Here is a 23,811-nt window from a genome sequence, read left to right on the forward strand (position 1 = left end):
GACCCCTGCAGAAATTAGTGGCATTCACAGCCATTAGAAATAGAAAACCTCCTCCTCAGATACTGAGAGCGGTTGGGTACATTTTAATTTCAGGTTTCTAGCATTTTTTTGCTTTTAAGTTTTAACCCTTGATCTTGAGGTTAGCTGAAGGTTTTCTGTCGCGCCAATATGCTTTTTGTTCACAGCCTTTCTTTAATGCAGCTGTTCATGGTGTGAATTACAACTTTTGACTCACCTACTTCTGTAGCACATGTTACCAACCATCGCACCATCTCACGACGGCGCCAGTTTAATGTTGATAATGTCATTCGCATAACCTGCAACAGAATGGTTTTAAAATGGAAGTTTAGGTTTTTCAAAAATTACTGGTCTAATGAAAAGCTACTGGAAGAAAAACTTTTATCGATTATTTGCATCCTTTTAGAAGCTCTAGATTAGCGCATTTCGTGGAGGGACAAAAAAGATTATAAAATATTTTTTAAAAATTCCAATGAAAGTTGTGCTCATTGACATATGGGGTGTTGATGCTGGGTTGAGACACTTTTTAGGCACCCAGCATCAGCACCAAGTCACGTATAGCATGGATGCAGAATAAAGCTCATTATACCCAGCCGCAAAAATATATCTCAGCCCTAACCTCAGAAGTCACAACCTGCAGCACCAATATAGCTCCCACTTCCAACGCCAGTCTTTCCACTCACTGCCTTGAGTCAATGGTCTATATAAAATTCCAAATTAAGGGCAGTTTTGTGCTGTGAGCAAACACCCACTAAAAACTACCCAAACTTAGACCCATCTCATCATAAGGTCCAAAATGTAATTTGACCGCATCAACAACAACTTGCATTTACATAGTATTTTACATTGAAAACACATCACAAACTGGATAAATGAATGGTCACTGATCATGAAGGAGAATAGGTAGAATGACTTTAGGAGGCAGAGTTAAAGAAAAAACAGTTGAAAAGTGTTTAGTAAGCTGTCAAAAGCAGAGAGGGAGGAGGTAAGGATTTTGAGATGGAATTCCAGAGGTTGTTCCAGAAGAGCAGGATGTTAAGGCATGGCTGTCAATATGAAGAAAGAACATGCACTTCTATTTATATAGCGGGACAAGATGCGGGAAAATGTTAAGGAGTGATTGGAAATCTATGCTGCAGAGAGAGACAGACCGGAAAGGAAGTCAGAGGATGATTAGTTGATTTATAAGAAATATGTTTCAGGTCAACCTCTACTCAGCTACAGCACTTAGTGGTTAATGTGTTCATATGGCATTCAAAGCTACTTTGTGATGGAGAGTATAATGGGGTGAGCAGTCAACAGCAAGAGACCACATGGCAATAACAGGGATTTTATATCAGTTTAATACACTTCTTCCTACAAAGGGAGAGAACCACACCTGTAAACTAGAAGGTTGCACACATATGACAGGAGGTGAAGGAGCAGGAAAAGGCCTTCAGTTCAGAAGGAGAGAAAACAGATCATGAGATTGCAAAACTACTGTTTGGAAGGTTGCAATTGGGAAAGGCCAGCAAAGTAAACACAACGTAAGCAGCAGAACATGTCAGTAAGAAGCTAGGAAAGCATTAAATATTGGAGTTAACAAGTGACTCACTAGATGATGAGTAGCTGCCCTCCCTCACTTGTCCAAGCCCAAATGTCAGAGGTAAAGGGCCAGTGTGGATGGGTTAATTTAATAGTACACTTTATGACCATTAGACAGGTAAAATATGGGATTTGAACAATCTTCCTTGCCACAATTTTTTTAAAAAGGGAGCTCAGACCCATATAATTTTACATTTAAAAAAAGATATTGCAGAGTTTCTGAGGAAATCTACAATGATCTGTGATTATCATAATATGATCCCAAGTTGTTTTGAATAGGTGCACTACATTGGGAATAATATTTGTATGGCACAAGATACACAGCCACTTTTTTTGGATATTACTTTATTAATTTATTACTTTACTTAATATTACTTTATTAATAATTTGGTAAAATCTTCACAAGATGGCTCATCATCACTGTTGACCGCAGATAACAGTCTCAATAATAAAAGCCTATTTGGTTCTAACTCACCCACTGAAATTGCCTTGGATAAAAAAGAACACCATTAATCTCAGCATACCATTGTGGACTTACCTGAAGACCCAGCTCCAGGGACACTTTGAGAAGGGTAATATCGGGCAAACTGTCCATAGGAGTTGCTATTTTAAATGCATCCTGGGCAAGCTTGAAGATGTGTGATGAGGAGTGAATGTTCTTTTGTATGGATTCTAACACTGTTTCCAGCCTCACAACATCTCCTGCAATTATTTGAAAAGGTGCAGTTTTGCTGAATTGCTTTCAAACAAACATATCTAAATACAAGCTTGCATTTGAAAAAAAAAGTACTTCGCTGTAAACACAAATGATGAGAGGTAAACAGATCTAATCAGTGTCTCTCCATACATAGCTGCAATTATATCTTTTATGCAAAAGTTGGGGATAGGGAAATTTATAAACTATTCGGTAATCGTAATGCTGCAATTGTTTACATACTCAGAGTGTGCTGTGACAACAGAGGGATACTTGCCACTTTAAAAGTGATGAGTGCCATTTTGTGGGAAGTGGGGCAGGGGTGCAGTCAGGGTGTGCGCGCAATATGCAAAAACATCAGTAGCAGTTTTGGGACCTTATACAGCTGCTCTCTGTAACCAAGTCACTGGTCAGCAGAGAGTCATCAACCCAGTCCTGAACTGGCATCCTGAACAGCAATCGAAAGGAACACAGAGTAGTAGCTAATGACTTATTTTCATTTTAATTCCAACCCTGTGTAAGGGCGCTGATATTACACTGGAATCAGGCAAACAGATCAAGGATTTAACAATTAGTAACAGCTTTAACTTGTCCCTCAAGGGCAAAAAAGCCAATGAGAAAAGTCCCAAAACTTTACAGCCCCCTCATGAGATCACGAGAGAGGCTTACTATTACTGAGAAATCACATGTCTCACAATAAAATCACAAAAGCTGGACTGTCTGGGGCTAAGTGCCCTACTACCACTCTCCAATAAGGGCTGCAGATCCACCAGCCTTTATCTAATTGTTGGTTTTACCAAAAAGTCAAAAAATATTGCAATGACATAATCCAGATCAAGGGATAAGGCCTGAACAGCACCATGCCTGGCAATGCTGCACAAGGCTGCATTATTACTGAGTAAACCAGTTATTGAATTTAACGTTCAGTTTATAAAGTTTTAAGCTAAGGCAAAAGACAACCAAACTGCAAAGCACAAGTTGTCCTGCATTTGATAACATCCCAGACTTCCTGATGAAAAAAGGAAATAAAAACAGCAAGTATAAGAATTCAAATGGAATAAAAAACTCCTGGAAATACACAATAGACCAGAGAGTGAAGGCAGATTCATTTGTGGGCCAGACCCTTCTTCAGGACAGAAAAATTAAGGAGGTAAGCAGGAATTAGAAAAGGGGGCGAGGAGGGGATAAACAACAGGTAGTTTAAATCAAGATAGGTTAGTGTGTTGAATGATTTGCAACCTCCTTTAAGTGAAAAACAGGAAACTGTTAATTGATATAAATGATCAGCTCAGTCAGGAAGACATTAAACAAACAAAATAATTCACAAAGAGCTAAGACAATGAGAGGCTCAACCGCAGGGGAAAAAGGGCAAGAAAATGAGGGTAGTTAGAGGGAAAAAGAAACTGACAGGAAGTCTATGGATGCAGATCTGAAATGAAAACAAAATGCTGGAAACACAATAAGTGCATCAAACCTCAAGAAATAAAACACAGGCAAACATACAGAATCACAGAATTGTTACAGTGCAGAGGGAAGCCATTCGGCCCATCATGTCTGCACTGGCTCTCTGAATGAGCATTTTACCGAGTGCCATTCTCCTGCCTTCTCCCCATGACCCTGCAGTTTGTTTTTTTTCAAATAATTGCCTAATTCCCTCTTGAAAGCCTTGGTTGAACCTGCCTCCACCACACACACAGGCAGTGCATTCCAGACCCTAACCACATGCTGTGAGAAAGTTTTTTCTCATATCACTATAGCTTCTTTTACTCATTACTTTAAATCTGTGCCCTCTTGTTCTCGATTCTTTCAAGAACAGAAACAGTTTCTCCCTATCTACTTTGTCCAGACCCCTCATGATTTTGAATATGTCTATCAAATCTCCTCTCAGCTTTCTTTTCTCCAAGGAAGAGGGTCCCAACTTCTTCAATCTTATCTCATAACTGAGTTCCTCATGCCTGGAACCTCCTCTGTGCTCTCTTCACATCCTTCCTAAAATGCAGCTCCCACAACTGTACACAATACTCCAGCTGAGGTCCAACAAGTGTCTTATACAAATTCAACATAACCTCCTGCTCTTGTACTCTATGCCCCTAATAATAAAGCCTAGGATACTGTATGCTTTATTAACTGTTCTCTCAGCCTGTCCTGCCACCTTTAATGACTTATGCACATATACACCCAGATCTCTCTGCTCCTGCCCAGATCTCTCTGCTCCTGCACTACTCCCTTGAGAGTAGTGCCCTTTATTCTATACTCTCTTTCCATGTTCTTCCTACCAAAATGTATCACCTCACATTTCTCTGCATTGAACTTCATCTGCCACCTGTCTGCCCACTCTACCAACTTGTCTAAGTCCCTTTGAAGTTTTACACTATCCTCCTCACAGTTCACAATGCTTCCCAGTTTGTATGGTCTGCAAATTTTGAAATTGTTTCCTGTATACCAAGTTCTAGATCATTAATAAACATCAGGAAAAGCAGGGGTCCCAATACCAGCCCCTGGGGAACTCCACAACAAATCTCCTCCAACCCTAAAAACATCCATTAACCATTACTCTGTTTCTGGTCACTCAGCTAATTGTGTATCCATGTTGTTACTGTCCTTTTTATTCCATGAGCTATAACTTTTCTCACAAATCTGTTGTGCGGCACTCCATCAAATGTCTTTTGGATGTCCACATATACCACGTCAACAGCATTGCCTTCATCAACCCTCTCTGTTACCTCTTCAAAAAACTCCAGCAAGTTAGTTAATTATCCCTTAAGAAATCTATGTTGGCTGTCCTTAATTAATCCGCACCTGTCCCCATGACTATTAATTCTGCCCGGAACTGATTGGTCTGTATTTGCTGGGATTATCCTTACACCCTTTTTGTGAAATGGGCGTAAAGTTTGTAATTCTCCAGTCCTCTGGCACCACCCCCGAGTCGAAGGACGACTGAAAAATTATGGCCAGTGCCTCTGCAAATTTCCACTCTCATTTCCCTTAATACCCTTGGATGCATCTCATCCTGTACTGGCGCTTTATCAACTTTAAGTACAGACATCCTATTCAATACCTCCTCCTTATCCATTTTAAACCCTTCTATTGACTGAACTTCCTCATCTTTTACCATGGCCTGGGTAGCATCTTCTTCCTTGGTAAAGACAAGTGCAAAATATTAATTTAATACCTCAGCCTTGCACCCTGCCTCCATATGTAAATCCCCTTTTTGGTCCCTAATTGGCCCTACTCCCCCTTTTTCCTATTTATAAGCCTATAGAAGGCTTTGGAATTCCCTTTTATATTAGCTGCCAGTCTCTTTTCATACCCCCTCTTTGCTTGTTTTATTTGCTTTTTCACCTGCCCTCCGAACCTTCTATATTCTGCCTGGTTCTCAATTATTTCTACCTGGCATCTGACATAAGCACACTTTTTCTTTTATCTTAATTTCTACCTCCTTTGTCACCCAGGGAGCTCTGGGTTTGTTTGCCCTACCTTTCCCCCTCGTAGGAATATACCTAGAGTTATACAGAGTGTCAACCCCTCTCCTACAGGACTCCAGCTGGCCCAAACATCAGGATTCCAACCTTCCAGGATTGTCCTGCAGTCTTCAGAAAATAAGAATTAATCTCCTGGACATTGCCACAAGCAATCGATGAGAAAAAAAATATGTTGAGGTAATAGAAATTGCATCCTTTTTCATTTTCAATGAAAATTTTTGCATTTTTGTTAATTATTTGAAAAGGAGAAAGGTGGGGGAGGGGGCAAGTTGAACAATCATGAACCAATTTGGTAACAAAGTTTGTATTCTTATAGGCAAAGGATGAGATGATGTGCCAGAGAATGTATGTGCTGCGCGACCAATGGTGGGAGTCTGGGGGTGGGGCACTTGGAGGCAAATTGGTCATGGGATTAAACCTCCAGAAATATATCCAACCATTGTGGGCAACCCTACAAATCACCATAACCCTCTCCATTAGTGCAAAATGGGGAATATAGTTAAGGTTCGACGTTATTAAAGTTACTGTTTAGATCACAGGGTTGACAAATCCTCAGGAGAGAGATACTGGGCCAAAATTTTCCCAGACCCTCGATGGCAGGCTAGGAGGCAGGAAGGCCAGGAGAAGACACCTGATGCATTCCCACCAGCAGGGGGACTTTCCCATGGTTGGATTGGAATCAGATTGGCTGCCACTCCTTGGAAGCTGGCAGTCAATCACACTTGTTAAGGCCCCAATTAGGCCACCAGCATTCTGCTGTGAATGGCACATGGACGAGGCGCTTGCGCTTTATCTGTGCGGAATCGATATCAAGAGATTTTGGAAGCAAATTTTTGTTTCTTGGAGCTGCTGGTGATTGTTTGTCTCGGCGCTCCGAAAAAAAAAAATGCAAACTCCCACCACCACACCAAACCAAGTGCAGAGGCCACCAGCTCAGTGAGGGAGACCTCCCTACGGCAGACCGGGGGTCATTGGAGCTTCAGGCTCCATGCCACAAAGAGGGGTCCCACTGGCAAAAAGGACACAACCATGGGCGAATCTGATCCAGTGGATGGTTTTCCCCTCCGTTGATGTTCACTTGCTAGGCGAGGTTTTATTCATTTCCGCACTGCTGTGTAAAGTTAACGAGAGCACCTCCATGTTGAAGCACCCTCACTGTCCCCAACCTGCCTCAGCAGCATCCACCTTCCTCAGTGGGGCTGCCAGGCTCCAGAGCTGCTGGCCTTCTGATTCAGGCACAGTGTCAGCAGCCCACTCAGTGTCCTTCTAAGGATGGCAAACACGAAGGTAACCAAATAGGAGGTTGACCCCCAGAAGACAGTTGAGCCGGTCTCACTGAAGGATCCATTTGACTCCGATGTTGGGGTGCGGGAGCTCACAGGGAAATTCAACCCATTGTTTCTAAGGGGGTTGAAGAGCACAATCACAGAAAGAAGGGCCCTGGCAGAGGCAGACTGACATCCTAATGGTAGATTCTTTATCAGAAGACAGTACTGCTGTTGGTAGTGGTGATAATAGTGGCGGGGGCAGGTGGTGGTGAGAGAGAGGCTCCAGCATGCTCAATGTTGACCTGTTTTTCCTTTGAGGATGGATTCTCCCATTTTGTATTTCCAGCATTTCAGTCTTCATGTCAGTTCAGTGCCTGCAGACTTCCTTTTTCTGTTTCTCTTTAATCTGTCCCTTTTTCTTGCACTTTTTTTCATGGGATACTCTTTCATTTGTAAATGCTTTCCTGAGTTCATCTTTTATATCACTTAACAACCTATGTTTATTTTAAAGGAGCTTGCAGGTTGTTCACCTCATTAACCTCCTGTGATTGAACCATCTATTGCTTCAGCCTCCTTTTTTGCCTGATGTTTGCTCATCTTTCATTTTTTCAGCTTTGAAGAAGGGTGCTACCCAAAATATTAACCTGCCTTTTCTCTGTACACATACTCTATACCCATCTCCAGAATTTTCTGTTTTTGTTCCAAATTTCCAAATATTGTCCTGGGGCAGCAGGGTCAACTTTCCTGCTACCTATTACAATCACACTTCACTACAATAAATGACATTTACATTTGGTATTGTCATATCTTGGAAAACGTATCTAAAGTCAGACCGTTGATAAATGCAATATTAACACAATTGATTATTTGGATTTGAAAAATCCCTAACCTTTTGAGGTATATCCTCATCTCCTTTAATGGACTTCCCTGCGCTGGCTTGGCTGATAAGACAGGTAGATCCTCGGAACCCAGTGCTCACACATGCTGCTGGATGCAAGAGCTCTACTCTGGGCGACTTGCTCAGATCTTCCCTCTCTAATGAATCAAATATCTGACCTATGCTCAGCAGCTGATATCAAAGAGAGATCAGGATGTGAAAGATCTCAAATGTAAACCACCATGCAAACAACCTGACACACTGGAGCTTCAACAGATGGAACAGTCCAGTTAAAGAAAAAAAAATTGGACCGCACCATCTCATGAGTTATATTCTCCTCTAACTTCAGAACTGGGCCAAATGAATTTGAAGTGAGGCTGTAAAAGTAATTGAAGGGGTTAAACTGCAAACAAAAATGCACTACTGAGAAGGCACAGGCGTTTGAAAAGAAATCATTTTTACTACTTAAATTCAAGAGTAATTCAAAAGCAATTTAAGTTACCTTTAGCAGCTGTTAACATTGTAGAAGCCAGCTCACATTGCTGAGACTCAATGTGACTTAAAGTGAACCAGCGTGGATAACGGTTTGGAACAACAGATGCAATGTGGTGTGGGCGTGATACATCTCCTGTTGGTGCTGTAGATTCCAGTACGGGTAGCCTGTAAAGAGGCAATAAAAGAGGTTATGGATTCCTCTTCTTTAGGTTTGATTGGTTTTTTCTTAGTTTTATCTGCACGGACAACTGAAAGTTGCAACAATGACTATCAAAGATGAATAGTTAACAGCTTTGAACACAGGATTTTTTTTCGTAAACAGAGAACAATTAAATTCTAAACCTAAACCTCTCTGCCTCTCTTCTCTTTTAAGGTACTCCTTAGAAATGACATCTTTGATCAAGCTAAGGGTACTTAATGTCTTTCTTTGGCCATGTCAATTTTTGTCTAATTATGGTCCTGTAAAACACCTTGAACATTTTACTACATCAGGATCACCAAATAAATGCAAATTGTTGCTGTTATTAAACTGAACTGATCCTAAACAGATTGGCCAACCATTCATCTACTAGTTTGTGCAATGCTGCTATTGCAGAATGGTTGCATAGTTGTCTGCATAATAGTCACTGCAGCTCAAAAGTAATTTACTATATAAAACACCTTGGAACATTAATTTGATAGACAATATCTTAACAAATCAATGCCATGTCTCTTGTGACTTATTTAAATTGTCAATATAAAAATAGTAACATGGGTGGGTGGAGTGGGGAGGGAGGGACAAAGGGAAGAAAGAAGACACAGAATCAAGAATAGATTTCAGCTAATCCCCCCGAAAACCTTTGAATGAGTTTAGAAGATATCAAGAGATTAGTGTCAAGTTGCAGGGTGTCTCCTTAAAGACGTAGTGTTATGCAGACATTTACAAAGCAGGGAACTCAACTTGGTTTCATGGATAATATTCCCACTTATAGCTCACGTTTTTGTATTCTCAAAAAAGGTGCCAGCCCCACTAGTCCAAAGCCTAGTCCTGAGGATGGGAACATAGCATGACACAATCTTTTCTTCTAAAAAAGAACATTCCTAATGTTCTACAAGACAAATTTATCACAAAGTTACTCAAATCGGTAGATGTGTACCAAATCTGTCAAAACTCAAATCCCGCCTGAAGACCATCTGGTCAAGGCTGGTTTTCAAATTACAATTATCCCTTTATCTGTACGCTTTACTTCGTAGTTGCTTTCTTCACCTCACCTACTGGATTTGGATGCAGAAAAGACACCAAAAGGAACCTTAAAGTCATTTATTTCTACATAGTCTGAAATCAGTATGTCAATAAATGATCAATGCTTTTTTGCCCTGACTAAATAACTGCTTGCGCTTCAGCAAGTAGGACACACATGCTTCACTTGGATGAGAACAGAACATTCAGCTGACCTTTTCCTGCTATTCGTAACACCTGTGACATTACACTGCTGCTACTTTTCCAACTCTCATAACCTTATTTCCAGAAACCATTCATGTTTAACAGTCATTTTTTTCTCTTTTGCTCACAGCATACAGAGCCTTTGCAACCCACACAAGCAGATGAAATGGCATGGGTTGGGGGTGTGGGGGGTGCAGGACAGCAATGCTTTAAATTCAACACAAGCCTCAAGTTGGCTATATAGGCTATCACCACAAAAATTGCATGGTTCCCTAAGGAGATGAATTAACATGCAAGACTGAGGTAAATGGGCATAGTCAAAGATGCATTTAGAACCACAGGAGCACTGATCTCACATAAGAGCTGGAGGTCAGAAAAATATTCTATTCCAGAATTAGTCTTGCATGATTTGGAATAAAATTATTATTCAGTTCCTCTGAGGTAGAGGAGCATTCAGGAATCCAAAAAGCCTAGTAATTAGTATGATATAAAGTTGCAAACCATATTAGAGGGTCTGCATTTCACAGTAAGTGACTTATCCTTAGGGTTAAGGACACAATTTGAATCCCTTACTACAGTAACTAGGCATTGTCGACAATGAGGAATAAAAATCTACTGATCTGCATTGAGCACACATTTTTGAAACACAAACCAATTCACTTTTGTTTAAGCAAAATATATATATGAACATCAAGACGGCTACTGAGATGTGGACAGTTAGGAGTATGCTTCTGCCTGAGGATGACTACATCTCCTTGACGCAGTAAGTGAGAACGCAACTTGCCCTCCCTATTCCTTACAGAATGTTAAACGCTCTGGCCGTAAAAACTGGGCAGGGCCCAAATCAGGCACAGGTATCGCAATGTGTATTCTGCGCCTGCTGCTTTTGATGCATGCAAATTTCATGATGCCTCCTAATTTGCTTGATAGCTAAATGTACGGTTGCATGTCTCAGCAGGGGAGTCTTAAGTTTGTGCGATGCTAGCACCACTTAAAGCTAGCCTGCACTTCTGAAAGGTTTCTGGCTAAGCAGGTGCTGGAACTGGTTGCAGGAGTGTTTGAGAGCAAGAAACTATGGCATAAAAGGACAAGACTAGGACAGGCACTGGAAACTGTTTAAAATCCCTTGGGTGGTACCTTTGTCATGTAACGTATATTGTACAAACACATGTATTTGCAATTGTATTGAGGCACCTCAGAGTGCCACATGCTGTAAGGAAAAAAACTTGAATTGTATTGCACTTATGGTAAAATCCTATTTGAACTGTTATGGAATGTAACTTCACAATTTATGAAGAAAGTTTATTTTGTAAAAAAAGTCTAGTTCTGCTGCAGAGGATTCAGTTGAGCACTTTGATCGAGTGGCCTATAGAAAAAAACTTACACACACCAGTATTTACCACCAGCTATAAAGCAAGTCCTGCAGTATTTTACAACCCTTATGCAAGAAAAAGGAGACAAATAGGAAGTGCAGGCCTGAACCCATACATACCAACCCCTCCCCACCGTATCCAAGACGTGATGCATCTGCACCAATGCTATGCCAGTTCCCAAGCGAGGATCAGGGTGCAGAATATGCTGTTGATCATCATGTGAACCCCATCCCACTCCCTTGCATTGATGGGCAGAGACTCTGTCTCCACAAGACCGCACTAGAAATTTGCCATATGGTTCCAACCTGGCCAGCATGGCAGAGTCTCCTGAACATACAGTGAAATCCATCAGAACAGTTGGGCATCAGACCAGTAACAAAGCCCGCCCAAATGGTCAAGAGGCTACTGCTATTCTTGGAACATACCCCAACAGTGACTATTGTCAGGAGCAGAGTGGGAAGGTAGTCAGAAGGAAAACTGAAGGAAAGGAAGTTTTTGCTATCTCCAACACAGATTGAAAATCTGGTAGTCCAAGTTTTTCTGGCCAGCACCACAGCCTTGTCAGCTGCTCCTCCTCCTTTGATTTGAACAATTTTTAAAAATCAAACCCGCCATGAGGATGTCCCTTACTTTATTGCCATTAACCTTCAAATTCGACTCTACTCTCATCAACAGTTTAGATACAGAGATCACTAACTCTGTGACCAACCAGCAGTTTCAACTGGAACTCACACGTTTGGAAAACCTTCTGCACATTAGTTTCCTTCTGCTTGACTTTCATTCCTGCAGACCTGAGACGAAAATGTTACATACAAAGTGTACAATATACAATGAAATGATAGAATATACAGAACCAAGTTTTTTTTTAAAAAAACCTACTGCACAGTAAACTACCAGCTACAAATATATTTAAGACCAATTATCGTTCCAAACTTTATCATCACATTCCGCTATTGTGATAACTAACTAATACCAAGGGCAGGACAAGGCACTGCTCCATTAAAGAAAACAACAGCTCCTGGAAGAAGTGGAACTAACCGATCCCAAGCATTTCATTTCATTTTATTTTGAAAAATGCCAGAATCAGAATCTGGACAGTTTGACAGCAAAAAGAAATTCTACAATTGATATGACTCTGACAGCTTGCTTCTGTAGGCTCAAAATTGTTCATACATTTCTCTAAAAACATCTGAGATTTTTGTTTAAAATTTCATTCCTTTGCAAAAGCTGTGTGTGAAGGAGCTAATTCCATTAACATTGAATTTTACTCAACTAACCTTCAAAATATGTATGATTTGACAATGCCAATAGCCTATTCCAATACCTCCAAGTTTATTCACATTGGGCTAATACCATTCAATTTACAATTAAGCTATTTTCACAGTGACAGCAACATTTAGCAGAAAAATACCCCAAACTTTAAAAATACACATCTGGATTCTTTCAAATAAAGGGCATTTTACAAAATTGCTAAAAGCAGCTATTTCCACTACCATAATCCAACAATATTTTGGCTTGTGATTTAAATAATAAAACATATACAGAGTAATTCTAGTTTAAATCTAACCAGATGTTGCAAGAACACCATCACTACGGATTCAAGAATGAATGGCTTTTACAGAACTTAAAGGGGCACCAGCTTAATGATAAAATATTTGAGAATTTTTCCTTTGTTTAAATAACATTGACAGACATCGAGCCACTGATGCATTATGTCATTATCTCAAAAAAGGTGCCTATTCCTCATTTCCTTGCTCAAACAAATGATTTTTTTTAAATGCCTCCAAAAACGATTGATGATTGACAAACACATCATGTATTACTCAAATAATCTTCAAATTATGTATGATTTGGCACTGTCAAATCATACATATTTTGAAGATTAGTTGAGTAAAATTTAATGTTAATAGCATTAGTTCTTTCGCATATAGTTTTTGCATATAAGTAATATACAAATAGGTATTATAGGGCAATTACATTCATTGAATTGCCACACGATCCTTAATGCTGTAAAGGAAGAGAATATCCATATAATTATAGATGTATGTACACATGATCTTGATATTCTTTCATTATTTAAAACTTTATGGTCAGATCACCCCTCACTTCATCAGGGAATATACCATATCTCAATACATATATTCCAATTATCACTCTGGACTATGGCCAAGATAAACTATCCCTTCTCGCCCTGTCTGTAGCCTCTGACAGGACTGACTACACTATCCTCCTCCAATACCACTCCACTGTCAGTCAGCTGTATGGGACTGCCATCACCTGGTTCCATTCTTATTTATCCAACTGTAGCTTGAGAATCACCATCAATGGCTTCTCTTCCTGCTCCCACATCATTTCCTTTGGTGGCCTCCAAGGATCTATCCTCAGACCCCTCCTATTTCTCATCTGCATTGTGCCCCTCAGCGACATCATCCGAAAACGCATCAGATTTCACATGTACGTTGACAACATCCATCTCCACCTCACGATCACCTCTGTCAACACCTCCACTGTCTCTAAATTATCAGACTCCATCTCACATCCAGTTTTGGCTGAGCAGAAATTTTCTCCAACTAAACAGCAGGAAGACTAAAATCACCGTCTTCCCACTAAAAACCCCATTCAGTAGCCACAAACTCCATCACTCTTCTCGGCAATTGTCTGAGGTAGAACCAGACGGTTTGCAACCTTGGTGCTGTATTTGACTCTGAGATGAGCTTGCCCATCTCTGTAACATTGCCCAACTCTGCCCCTGCCTCACCCCGTGCTGCTGAAACTCTCATCCATACCTTTAACATCTCTAGGCTTGACTATTCCAATGCACCCCTGGCTAGCCTCCCATCTTCCATTCTCTATAAACTTAAGGCCATCCAAAACTCTGCTGTCCATATCCTAACTTGTATCAATTCCTGTTCACCCATTGCCCTTGTGTTCAGTGGCATGTATTGGCTTCCAATTAACCAACACTTCAATTTTCAAATTCTTGCCCTTGTTTGCAAATCCCTCCAAACCTCTCTGCCCCCTCTTTCCTCCTTTAACAGGCTCCTTAAAACCTATTCCTGACTAAGCTATCAGCCACCTGCCCTAATATCTCCCTAAGTGCCTCAGTGTAAATTTTTGATTGATTATCATCCTGTGAAGAGCTTTGGGATGTTTCAGCATGTTAAGAGGTGCTATATAAACACTGTTGTTGTTACCTTTCAAAGGGTGGATGAGGTGCCCAAAACTAAACTGAGTATTCCATCTAATGTCTGACCAGTGTTCTGTACAACTGAAGTGGCGCTCCTTCACCTTCATATTATATACTATGTGTTAAATTCTCTTAAGCCTTTAGCCTTTTTAGAATCACAGAAAGGTTACCGCCGAGAAGGGGGCCATTTGGCCTGTTATGCTTCTGCTGGCCCTCTGAAGGAGCCATTTGTCTAGTGACACTGCTACGCCCCTACCTCGTCTCTGCAGCCCATTTTTCCTTTTCTGAGAGGGGGTATGGGGAATTTTCAAATTCCCTTTTGAATGCCTCATTTGGACCTGCCTCCACCACACTGTCAGGCAAGGCATTCCCGATCCTAAGCACTCGCATGAAAAAGTTTATTCTCATGCTGCCATTGCTTCTTTTGCCAATTATCTTAAATCTGTGTTCTCTGGTTCTCGATCCTTCCACCAATGGGACCCGTCCGGACCCCCTCACGATTTTAAATCCCTCTATCAAATCACCTCTCGGACTTTTCTTTTCCAATCTTTCTACGTAACTGAAGTTCCTCATCCCTGGAACCAGTCTCGTGAATATTTTCTGCACTCTCTCTAATGCCTTCACATCCTTCCTAAAGTGTGATGGCCAAAACTGGATGCAATAATTCAGTTAAGATCAAACTAGTTTTTAAAATACAGGTTTAAGATAACTTCCTTGCTTCTGCACTCTATTCCCCGAATGATAAAACCCAGGATGCCTTTTACTTTATTAACCACGCTCTCAACCTGTTCTGCCACCTTCAATGATTTATGCACATATCTTTGTTTTTATTCATCATCTATGGGATGTGGGCATCGCTAGCCAGGCCAGCATTTATCGCCAACCCTAATGGCCCTCAAGGAGGTGGTGGTGAGTTGCCTTCTTGAACCGCTGCAGTCCATGTGGTGTAGGTATACCCACAGTGCTGTTAGGGAGGGAGTTCCAGGATTTTGACCCAGCGACAGTGAAGGAATGGCGATATATTTCCAAGTTAGGATGGTGAGTGACTTGGAGGGGAACTTCCAGGTGGTGGAGTTCCCATATGTCTGCTGCCTTTGTCCTTCTAGAAGGTAGTGGTCATGGGTTTGGAAGGTAATGTCTAAGGAGCCTTGGTGAGTTGCTGCAGTGCATCTTGTAGATGGTAAATACTGCTGCTACTACGCGTCTGTGGTGGAGGAAGTGAATGTTTGTGGAAGGGGTGCAAATCAAGCGGGCTTTGTCCTGGATGGTGTCAAGCTTTTTGAGTGTTGTGGGGGCTGGACTCACCCACAAAAGTGGGGAGTATTCCATCACACTTCTTGTGCCTTGTAGATGGTGGACAGGCTTTATGGAATCAGGAGGTGAGTTACTCATTGCAGGATTCCTAGCCTCTGACCTGCTCTTGTAGCCACAGTATTTATGTGGCTAGTCCAGTTCAGTTTCTGCTCAATACACACATGCCCCTTTGCCCATTCACCACCTTTTGAATTGTACCATTTGTTGTATTTCTCTGCGTACTTTCTACCAAAATGAATCACTTCACACTTCGCTTTTTAAATTTCATTTGCTACTTGTCTGCCCATTGCATCAACCTGTCTATGACCTTTTGAAGTTCTACATTATCCTCTTCATGGTTTACAATGCTTCCAAGTTTCGTATTATCCACAAGTTTTACCCTGTAAACTAAGGTCTAGGTCATTAATATATATCAGGAAGATCAAGGGTCTCAACACTGGGGGAATTTCATTACAAACCTTCCTCCAATCTGAAAAATAGCCATTCACCATTACTCTGTTTCCTGACACTCCACCAATTTCGTAACCATATTGCTACTGTCCCTTTTATTCCATGAGCTCTAACTTTGATCACAAATCTGTTGCACCTTATCAAATGCCTTTTGGAAGTCCATGTACACCACAGCAATGTCATTACCCTCATCAGCCCTCTCTGTTACATTATTAAAAAACTCAAGCAAGTTAGTTAAACACTATTATCCCTTAAACCCACGCTAGCTTTCCTTAATTCACCCACATTCGCCCAAGTGACTATTAATTTTGCCCTGAATTATCGTTTCTAGAAGCTTTCCCACCACCGAGGTTTTACTGATTGGCCTGTAGTTGCTGGGCTTATCTTTACACCCTTTTTTGAACAAGGGTCGAACATTTGCAATTCTCCAGTCCTCTGGCACCACCCCAAGTCTAAGATAGATTGGAAAATTATGCCCAGTACATCTGCAATTTCTCCTCTCACAACCTTCATTTTTCTTGGATGCATCTCATCCGGTCGTGATGCCCTTATCAACTTTAAGTACAGACAGCCTATCCAATACCTCCTCTTTTACAATTTTAAACCCTTTAAGTTTGTGAACTCCTGCTCTTTCACCATGACCTGGGCAACTTATTTCTTTGTAAAGACGGGTGCAAAGTATTCGTAAAGTACTATCAAGTGGCTCTTACACTGCAATAACCTGCACATAGACACTCAGTTTGGATCCTGCCAGGGCCACTCAGCTCCTGACCTCATTGTAGCCTTGGTCCAAACATGGACAAAGAAGCGGAGCTCCAGATGTGAGGTGAGAGTGACTGCCCTCGACATCAAGGCAGTATTAACAGAGTGTGGCATCAAGGAGCTCTAGCAAAACTGAAGTTAATGGGAGTCAGGGGGAAAGTTCTCTATTGGTTGTCGTCATACCTAGCACAAAGGAAGTTGGTTGTGGTTGTTAGACATCAATCATCTCAGTACCAGGATGTTGCTGCAGGAGTTCCTCAGTGTAGAGTCCTAGGCCTAACCATCTTCAGCTGCTTCATCAATGATCTTCTCGCCAACATAAGGTTAGAAGTAGGGATGTTTGCAGATGATTGTACAATGTTCAGCACCATTCATGACTCCTCAGATACTGAAGGAGTCCATTTCCGTATGGAGCAAGATCTGAACAACATTCAGGTTTTGACTGACAAGTTCAAGTAACATTCGTGCCACACAAGTGCCAGGTAATAACTAACTAACTAACTATCTCCAAGAGAATCCAGCCATCTCCCTATGACTTTCAATGCTCTTACCATTGCAGAATCCACCACTAACATCCCCCTGGGGGTTACCATTGACCAGAAATTGAACTGGACTAGCCATATAGATATTGTGGCAATGAGAGCAGGTCAGAAACTAGTAATTGAGGTGAGTAATTCAACTCCTGACTCCCCAAAGTCTGTCCACCATCTCCAAGGCACAAGTCAGGAATGTATGGAATACTCCCCACTTGCCTGGATGAGTGTAGCTCCAACACCACTCTAGAAGCTTGACATCATCCAGGACAAAGCAGTACAATTGATTGGCACCCCATCCACCACCTTAAACATTCATTCTCTCCACCATCTATACATAGTGGCAGCAATGTGTAACATTTACATGATGTACTGCAGCAACTCACCAAGTTTTCTTTGACAGCATTTTCCAAACCCACAGCCTTGACTACTTAGAAGGACAAGGGCAACAAATTTGATTCCAATTCTTCTGACCTAGATCCCTTCTTATCCTATTGAAGCTGTCTTTCACCTCCTTAATTGTTCTTCTTCTGAATTGTGCCTTGTCTTTTTCCATAGTCAACCTGAACCTTATGATACAATGACCACTGCCCCCTAAATGTTCCCCTACTGACACTTGATCCACTTGGCCCACCTCAACCCCAAGAACCAGGTCCAGCAATGCCTCCTTTCTCATTGGACTGGAAACATACTGCTGTCCTTGCGCCTACATTAGTTATTAGTGATTTAGGTACTAGGCCGTAAAATCCTTTTGCTCATTTACAAATGAACACCACCTCCACCCGAGCTGAAGGCCACAGCAGGTTTGGTAACATAATGGCTGCTACTCACATGACTTTACTTGGGTCATACTGTTCTACAAAAAGTTTGGGAAAAGGTTCAACTCAGCACAGGCAGATTGGTATGCAAGGAAAAATGATGCCAAAGGGATTATTACAGCCTTATGACACATATACCCCTCCACGCTCATCACAACATGGTACCTAAAAAGTCAAGGCACAGGCCAGTAATTTGAAGGATATTATCCACAAGGCCACAGAAGTAATAGGGCAAGATTCCATTAAACATTTATAAACTGTTCAGGAAGCTATTCGCCCAGTATACAGGAACTCAGATGATCTCTCTGCTTACATCATCAGATTTTCTTTTCTTATTCAGAAAGTTATTATTACTATGGCTTCAATCACAAATACTAACCAGCTGCTAAGATTAAAAGAAATGGCTTGGCTTGATAAGAAAATGGCAGTGCTCATGTACACAGGTATAATTTCCATCTCCAGGGCAATGGTTGTTTTTGTGTTTGAAATGAGCCAATTTACTCAAATTACTAAATCAGGATCACATGTCTGGAACTTCATAGTGTGCAGGGGTAGGAGTGAAAAAGTACCTCCCTTTTCTCCTTTAAGAGCATGTGACAGCACAGGTGATTAACAAATTTCTATATATAGATGCTAAGCAGCATCTAAGCCAAAAAAGGTATAAATCTCCTTGGCTGGTTTCCTGGTGCAGTCCATGCTTCTCAATTCATCAAGATAGATGAAATAGTGTCAGCCTTGGGAGTTTTCATTTCCTTGTTATATTCCAATGTCGCATTTGATTCACAATTACATGCATTTAAACTGAATTTTTGGTGTAATTAAGTTATACGAACCTTTTATATACATTACTATTTCTGTTGCGTAGTCACTGCAATGACAAAGCAAACAATTGCTTCACTATTATTAAGGAGCACAGTTGAATGTAAATAGCACTGTTTATTAAGTAGTCAATGCCTGGATGATGGGTAGTATAATTGGGGGTGGGGTGGGAGTGGTCCAAACTAAGGAAATTGTTCTGACCATAGCTATCCTGAGGTCTAGATCAAAGCTATTATAGCATATTTATTATTCACACATTCACTAAAATCTCATTTTCAGTAGTTATGAATAATTTAATGAGGTTTCGTTTAAGGCCAGTTTGTGATTAAATACTTTCTGAATCTGCCAACAATCCACCTCAAACAGAGTCAGATTCTGTAACAGCAGCATCAGACCTGACAGACAGATTGGATTTGTGAGGTGCAAGTACAGCATTCTCTTTTCCCTTACTGCAGCCATTCGCTGGACTGAGTCGTGGACACATAAGCCGTTTAAAAGATCAACCAATTAAGTGAACATGCCAGCAATGCTAAAAATGGTGCTGCAGTAACGGCCAATACTCACCGCATCGCTCTCAGTGCAATCTTGTACGCCAGCTCAGCATCATGAGGTAGGAGAGACGTGAAGAGATACTTGGCAAAGGTGTGCATTGGAACGCTCTCTCGGTAGATTATTTCACCCAGGCCACTGTAGGGCCCACCTACAGAGGAAAGCAAATGATAGCCTCAGCAACAAACAAGTCAGAAACAGATGGGACTTACATTAACCTCATGTATGCTGACCTCCACCATTTCTAGGGCACAAGGAGCCTGATTTTAACTGTCAGTGAATCAGTTTTGAGTGAATTAAAAATCAGATTCTAGTTGATTAAAGTCTTGGCCCACCTATGGGAAGGCATTTCTGAAAGGTGGAGAGATACTAAAGGAAGTTGCAGAGGTCACAGCCTATTCATCCAAGGTTATGGCTGAAAAAGAGTGTTAGTGAGTATGCAAGCAGGTATAACGCTAAGCTTCATTTGATCAAAAAAACAAATATTTTTGGTATAGAAACAGAAAACACTGGAAAAACTCAGGAGGTCTGGCAGCATCTGTGGAGAGAAGAACAGAGTTAGCGTTCCAAGTCTATATGGCTCTTCTTCAAAGCTAAAGGGAAGTAGAAATGTGATGGATTTGATACTGTTAAAGGAGGAATGGAGCAGGTGGAACAAGATAGAAGGTCAGGGATAGGTGACATCGAAGGAGAGATTGACAAAGATGTCACGGACATGAGACAAAGAGAGTGTTAATGGAGTAAAGAAGGTGCTGATAGTGGTATAAAAGGTAAGAGCAGAATGTGTTATTAGCAGAACAAGGGTCAGGGCTTTGTGAAAACAAAACATAAAAACAAGTGACAAATGGCTGGAGGTGGGGTAGGTTGTGGAAAAAAGGATTTAAAAATGAAAACTGAACAAATAAATGAAAGAATATTTTTGGTGTTTTATTTAATTCCAATAACAGCCATTAAGTGTAAAATCTATTTATACTTTGTTTCCATTTAATAGAAGTTATACTCCAGGCACTTGAGCACATAACCTTTGCCAACACTTGGAGATTGCCATACACCCCCAACAGTCTTTCAGACAAGGTGTCCACTCTCTCAAGTGGAGTAAAATATCCCACGACACTCTTCAAACAAGAGCAGGGGTGTCTCTCATTGCCCTGGCCAGTATTTATCTCAGAACCATTACTGATTGTGCTCTGCATAAACTGGCTGCCATGTTTTCTACATTATAGCCGTATAAAGTTGTAAAGCACTTCGAGACTTCCTGAGGATGTGAAAGGTGCTATATAAATGCAAGTTCTTTCTTTAATGCATGCCTGTAAAGACAAGTACCAATGCCATGTATTTCATTTCTCCCACCAGTCCCAGAGACCATTCTGCACCTGAAGGAGGCCTACTTTGTAACACCTCCGGAGTACATGGGAGAATGAGTTGGCTATTACTTCTTCTTTGCTCCTTCAGGCAGGGAGTCATCGACAGTCTTTTGAGATTTCATTGTATGAGCATACCAGGCCACAAGTCCTGCCTTGGTATAGCCAGGGATAGAGCTGTGCTATCTCAAAAAAGTGCTCCTGATGATGCAGCTTGTCAAGTATATATTTGAACACAAACAGACTGCAGAACAATAGGTGTTTTTTGAAACATAGAACAATTGTAGTGCTTTGGATAAAGTGAGAAGCAGCAAGATAGTTAAGTGATCCCAGCTCCGGTTAGATTAACCGATCAGGATTTACGGAGACAAGAATTGTGTGAATTATTTCCCTCTTCTGTCCTGAAAATTCCTCTAAACGAATTCTCTTCCAGAGGGAAAAATAAGTCAAAAGTAAGTGAGAAAGTGATAATTAACATAAAAATGTTTAAAACAAATAAATTGCACAATCCCTCTCATGGATAAGAGAATAGGAACACAATGCATTCAATTTGCTATCACTCAAAAGGCCATAATTTGTTTAGCTCCAAGGTCATAATACAACCAGGACATTCCAGTATATTAGAAGGGGTAGATTTGTATTTGTTTCCATTATCCACCCTGCAGCAAGTTTGCAATCTCGGCACAAGCTCCAAGGGGTGATGCTGGACAGAGATGAGGTGCTCTGGCAAACCAGACTGAAACTCTTTCGAGTTATCAACAGTCACAGATTGCAACTCTTTCGAGTACAATCACAGTTCTTGGTTTTCCGGGAGTGGGACATGAACCCACAACCCTCTGATTCAAAGGCGAGGGTGCTATGAACTGAGCCACAGCTGACACCTCCAAACCAGACTGAAGGAGAACATTAAGTTTATACCCAGCAAAGCAGCAATGGTAAGGATTAAGTTGAAGTAATTTAAAGTTAATTTACCTTCTAACAGGAAGACTGCTTGTTTTCGGAAAATTTTCACCAGCATGTCATCTAATTCTATCTCCTGCAGCTTTGCAATCAGCTGCTCCTCATTACGACACACTTTCTCCTGGGCATACAAGCCATCAGGCATTATTCGTTGCTGACCCAATCCAATCAGGGCTATTTCAACAGCTAGTGTTAAATAAGATTCCCCATCCTCCAGGAACTTGTGGGCAGGTAGATGTTGGTACTCCAGCAATTTCAACTGCCCCATGGTTTCTGTGAGATAGAAACAATCACACATGATTACATTAAGTTTATCGTATTGCATAAAACCCATTTAAAATCCAACCATAACATACTTTTCAAATGGTAAGCAAACTGCATTGCTTGGAACTAAGCCCAGCCTGTATTGAGCTAACTGATCTTAGCCAGGGTTGCTACAATTGTTGACCTCAGTGTCCATGGGATTATACCCGAGCACGACTCAGCAGCCCCAGGAAAGGAAGGAGTAAATGCATATCAGAACAAATTTTTAAAATTCCAACAATCGTGCAAGATGAGGGAGTGATATTCCAAAATAAGTTGCTGAAGAATAATTGAGGCTCATTCACCCAAGCTAGTCTGTGCACCACCTATCAGCTGTTTACAAGCTTTGAAGCAGCTTGTTTGAGCAAAGGAAATAGCTAGCAGCTGATGTGAAAACAGGGCAGAGCTGGAATGCAAAAAGGAATTTGTGGAAGCACCACAAAAGTGTTTTTTTTTCAAAAAAGCAACTGCATGCACGAGAAGAGTTTGGCATTGGTGTTCTTGCCTTATACACAAAGTAGAGCATTTACATTTTTTGCCCCCAAATGCTGTTCAGTATTTTAGACCGAAGAAAATTTCATGAAAGTCTTCAATTTTCATAATTTACAAATGTCATTATTCTCACCCATCTCAGCTGATCAAGCAACTGACTAACTTTAAACTTGATTCAAGTTATTAACAATCCCAGTTCATATAGGATGATGATGCAGAACTGAACCTAATGAAAAAATATTGTGTAATCTGGGAGCACAGATGCCAAAGCATCCATCTCCTCATAAGGTTGAAGTACTGAAGCTGGGCAGCTATTCAGATCTGGAACCCACTGTCAATCGGACTTAGTCATTTCTTTATCAGACCACTAGAGGGACCCCAAAGGGTGAAAAAGAAAGAAAAACTAAACACACACTCTCCTGTCCAAGGAACTTGTGACCCAATTGCCAAACAGTTATAAAATCAGATCAGACCCATTCCCTACCACCCTACACGCCATCCTCCTCCCAAAGGCCTGGCTGAAGATAGTAAGAAGACCGGGGCCTGGTGGGAACTAACAGCAGTGACTGCACTTCAGAAGTACTTCACTGGTTGCAAAGTGCTTGGGGAGCATTCTGAGCTCATAAAAGGCACTATATAAATATAGGTCTTTCTTAATGTTTACAGGCTATATATTCAGAAGGAGCATAACCACAGGTTGCAATGTTAGCCGAGTGCATCATAAACAGAATTGAGTGTGGGTATTTGATGCAATGGGGGGAGGTGGTGTTCCTTTTTACCTTAATGCTGGTGGTGCTTTGTATAAATTTGAGGCAGTTAAGTATTTAAAGCTAGGAACATACAGCTAATACTTTATTAAATTAATCATTTAAGCTGGCTAAATTAGTTTAAAAACCTAAAAATAAACCAAATGAATTAACTACATAAAACTTTAATTAAATATATAAAACAAGGTTAGATAGAGGTGGCAGTCCAGGAGGCATGCTGCATCTGCAGTATGATCCCAGGCAACTCCATCTGTTTTAAGTGTCTGCAACTCGAGGAACTTT

The 23,811-nt window shown here is 41.0% G+C and overlaps 1 protein-coding gene and 1 non-coding gene across 7 annotated transcripts in view; one reads left to right on the top strand and one right to left on the bottom strand.

Moving 5' to 3' along the window:
* LOC144684868 (zinc finger SWIM domain-containing protein 6) overlaps positions 1-23,811 on the bottom strand; it is a 189,347-nt gene that overhangs the window by 9,580 nt on the left and 155,956 nt on the right. For all 6 annotated transcript variants that reach the window (XM_078549204.1, XM_078549222.1, XM_078549213.1 and 3 more), the window contains 5 exons: positions 21,980-22,240; positions 19,662-19,797; positions 8,426-8,583; positions 2,141-2,304; positions 236-317 (listed from right to left, as the gene is read on the bottom strand). In XM_078549204.1, coding sequence (XP_078405330.1) covers positions 236-317; positions 2,141-2,304; positions 8,426-8,583; positions 19,662-19,797; positions 21,980-22,240 — 801 coding nt within the window. The remainder of the gene's footprint in view (positions 1-235; positions 318-2,140; positions 2,305-8,425; positions 8,584-19,661; positions 19,798-21,979; positions 22,241-23,811) is intronic.
* LOC144688899 (U11 spliceosomal RNA) lies at positions 6,525-6,654 on the top strand. Its single transcript, XR_013578503.1, has one exon. It is a non-coding gene; the product is annotated as a U11 spliceosomal RNA (small nuclear RNA).

Source organism: Cetorhinus maximus, chromosome 1, assembly GCF_964194155.1.
Source record: "Cetorhinus maximus chromosome 1, sCetMax3.hap1.1, whole genome shotgun sequence".
Classification (NCBI taxonomy): Eukaryota; Metazoa; Chordata; class Chondrichthyes; order Lamniformes; family Cetorhinidae; genus Cetorhinus; species Cetorhinus maximus.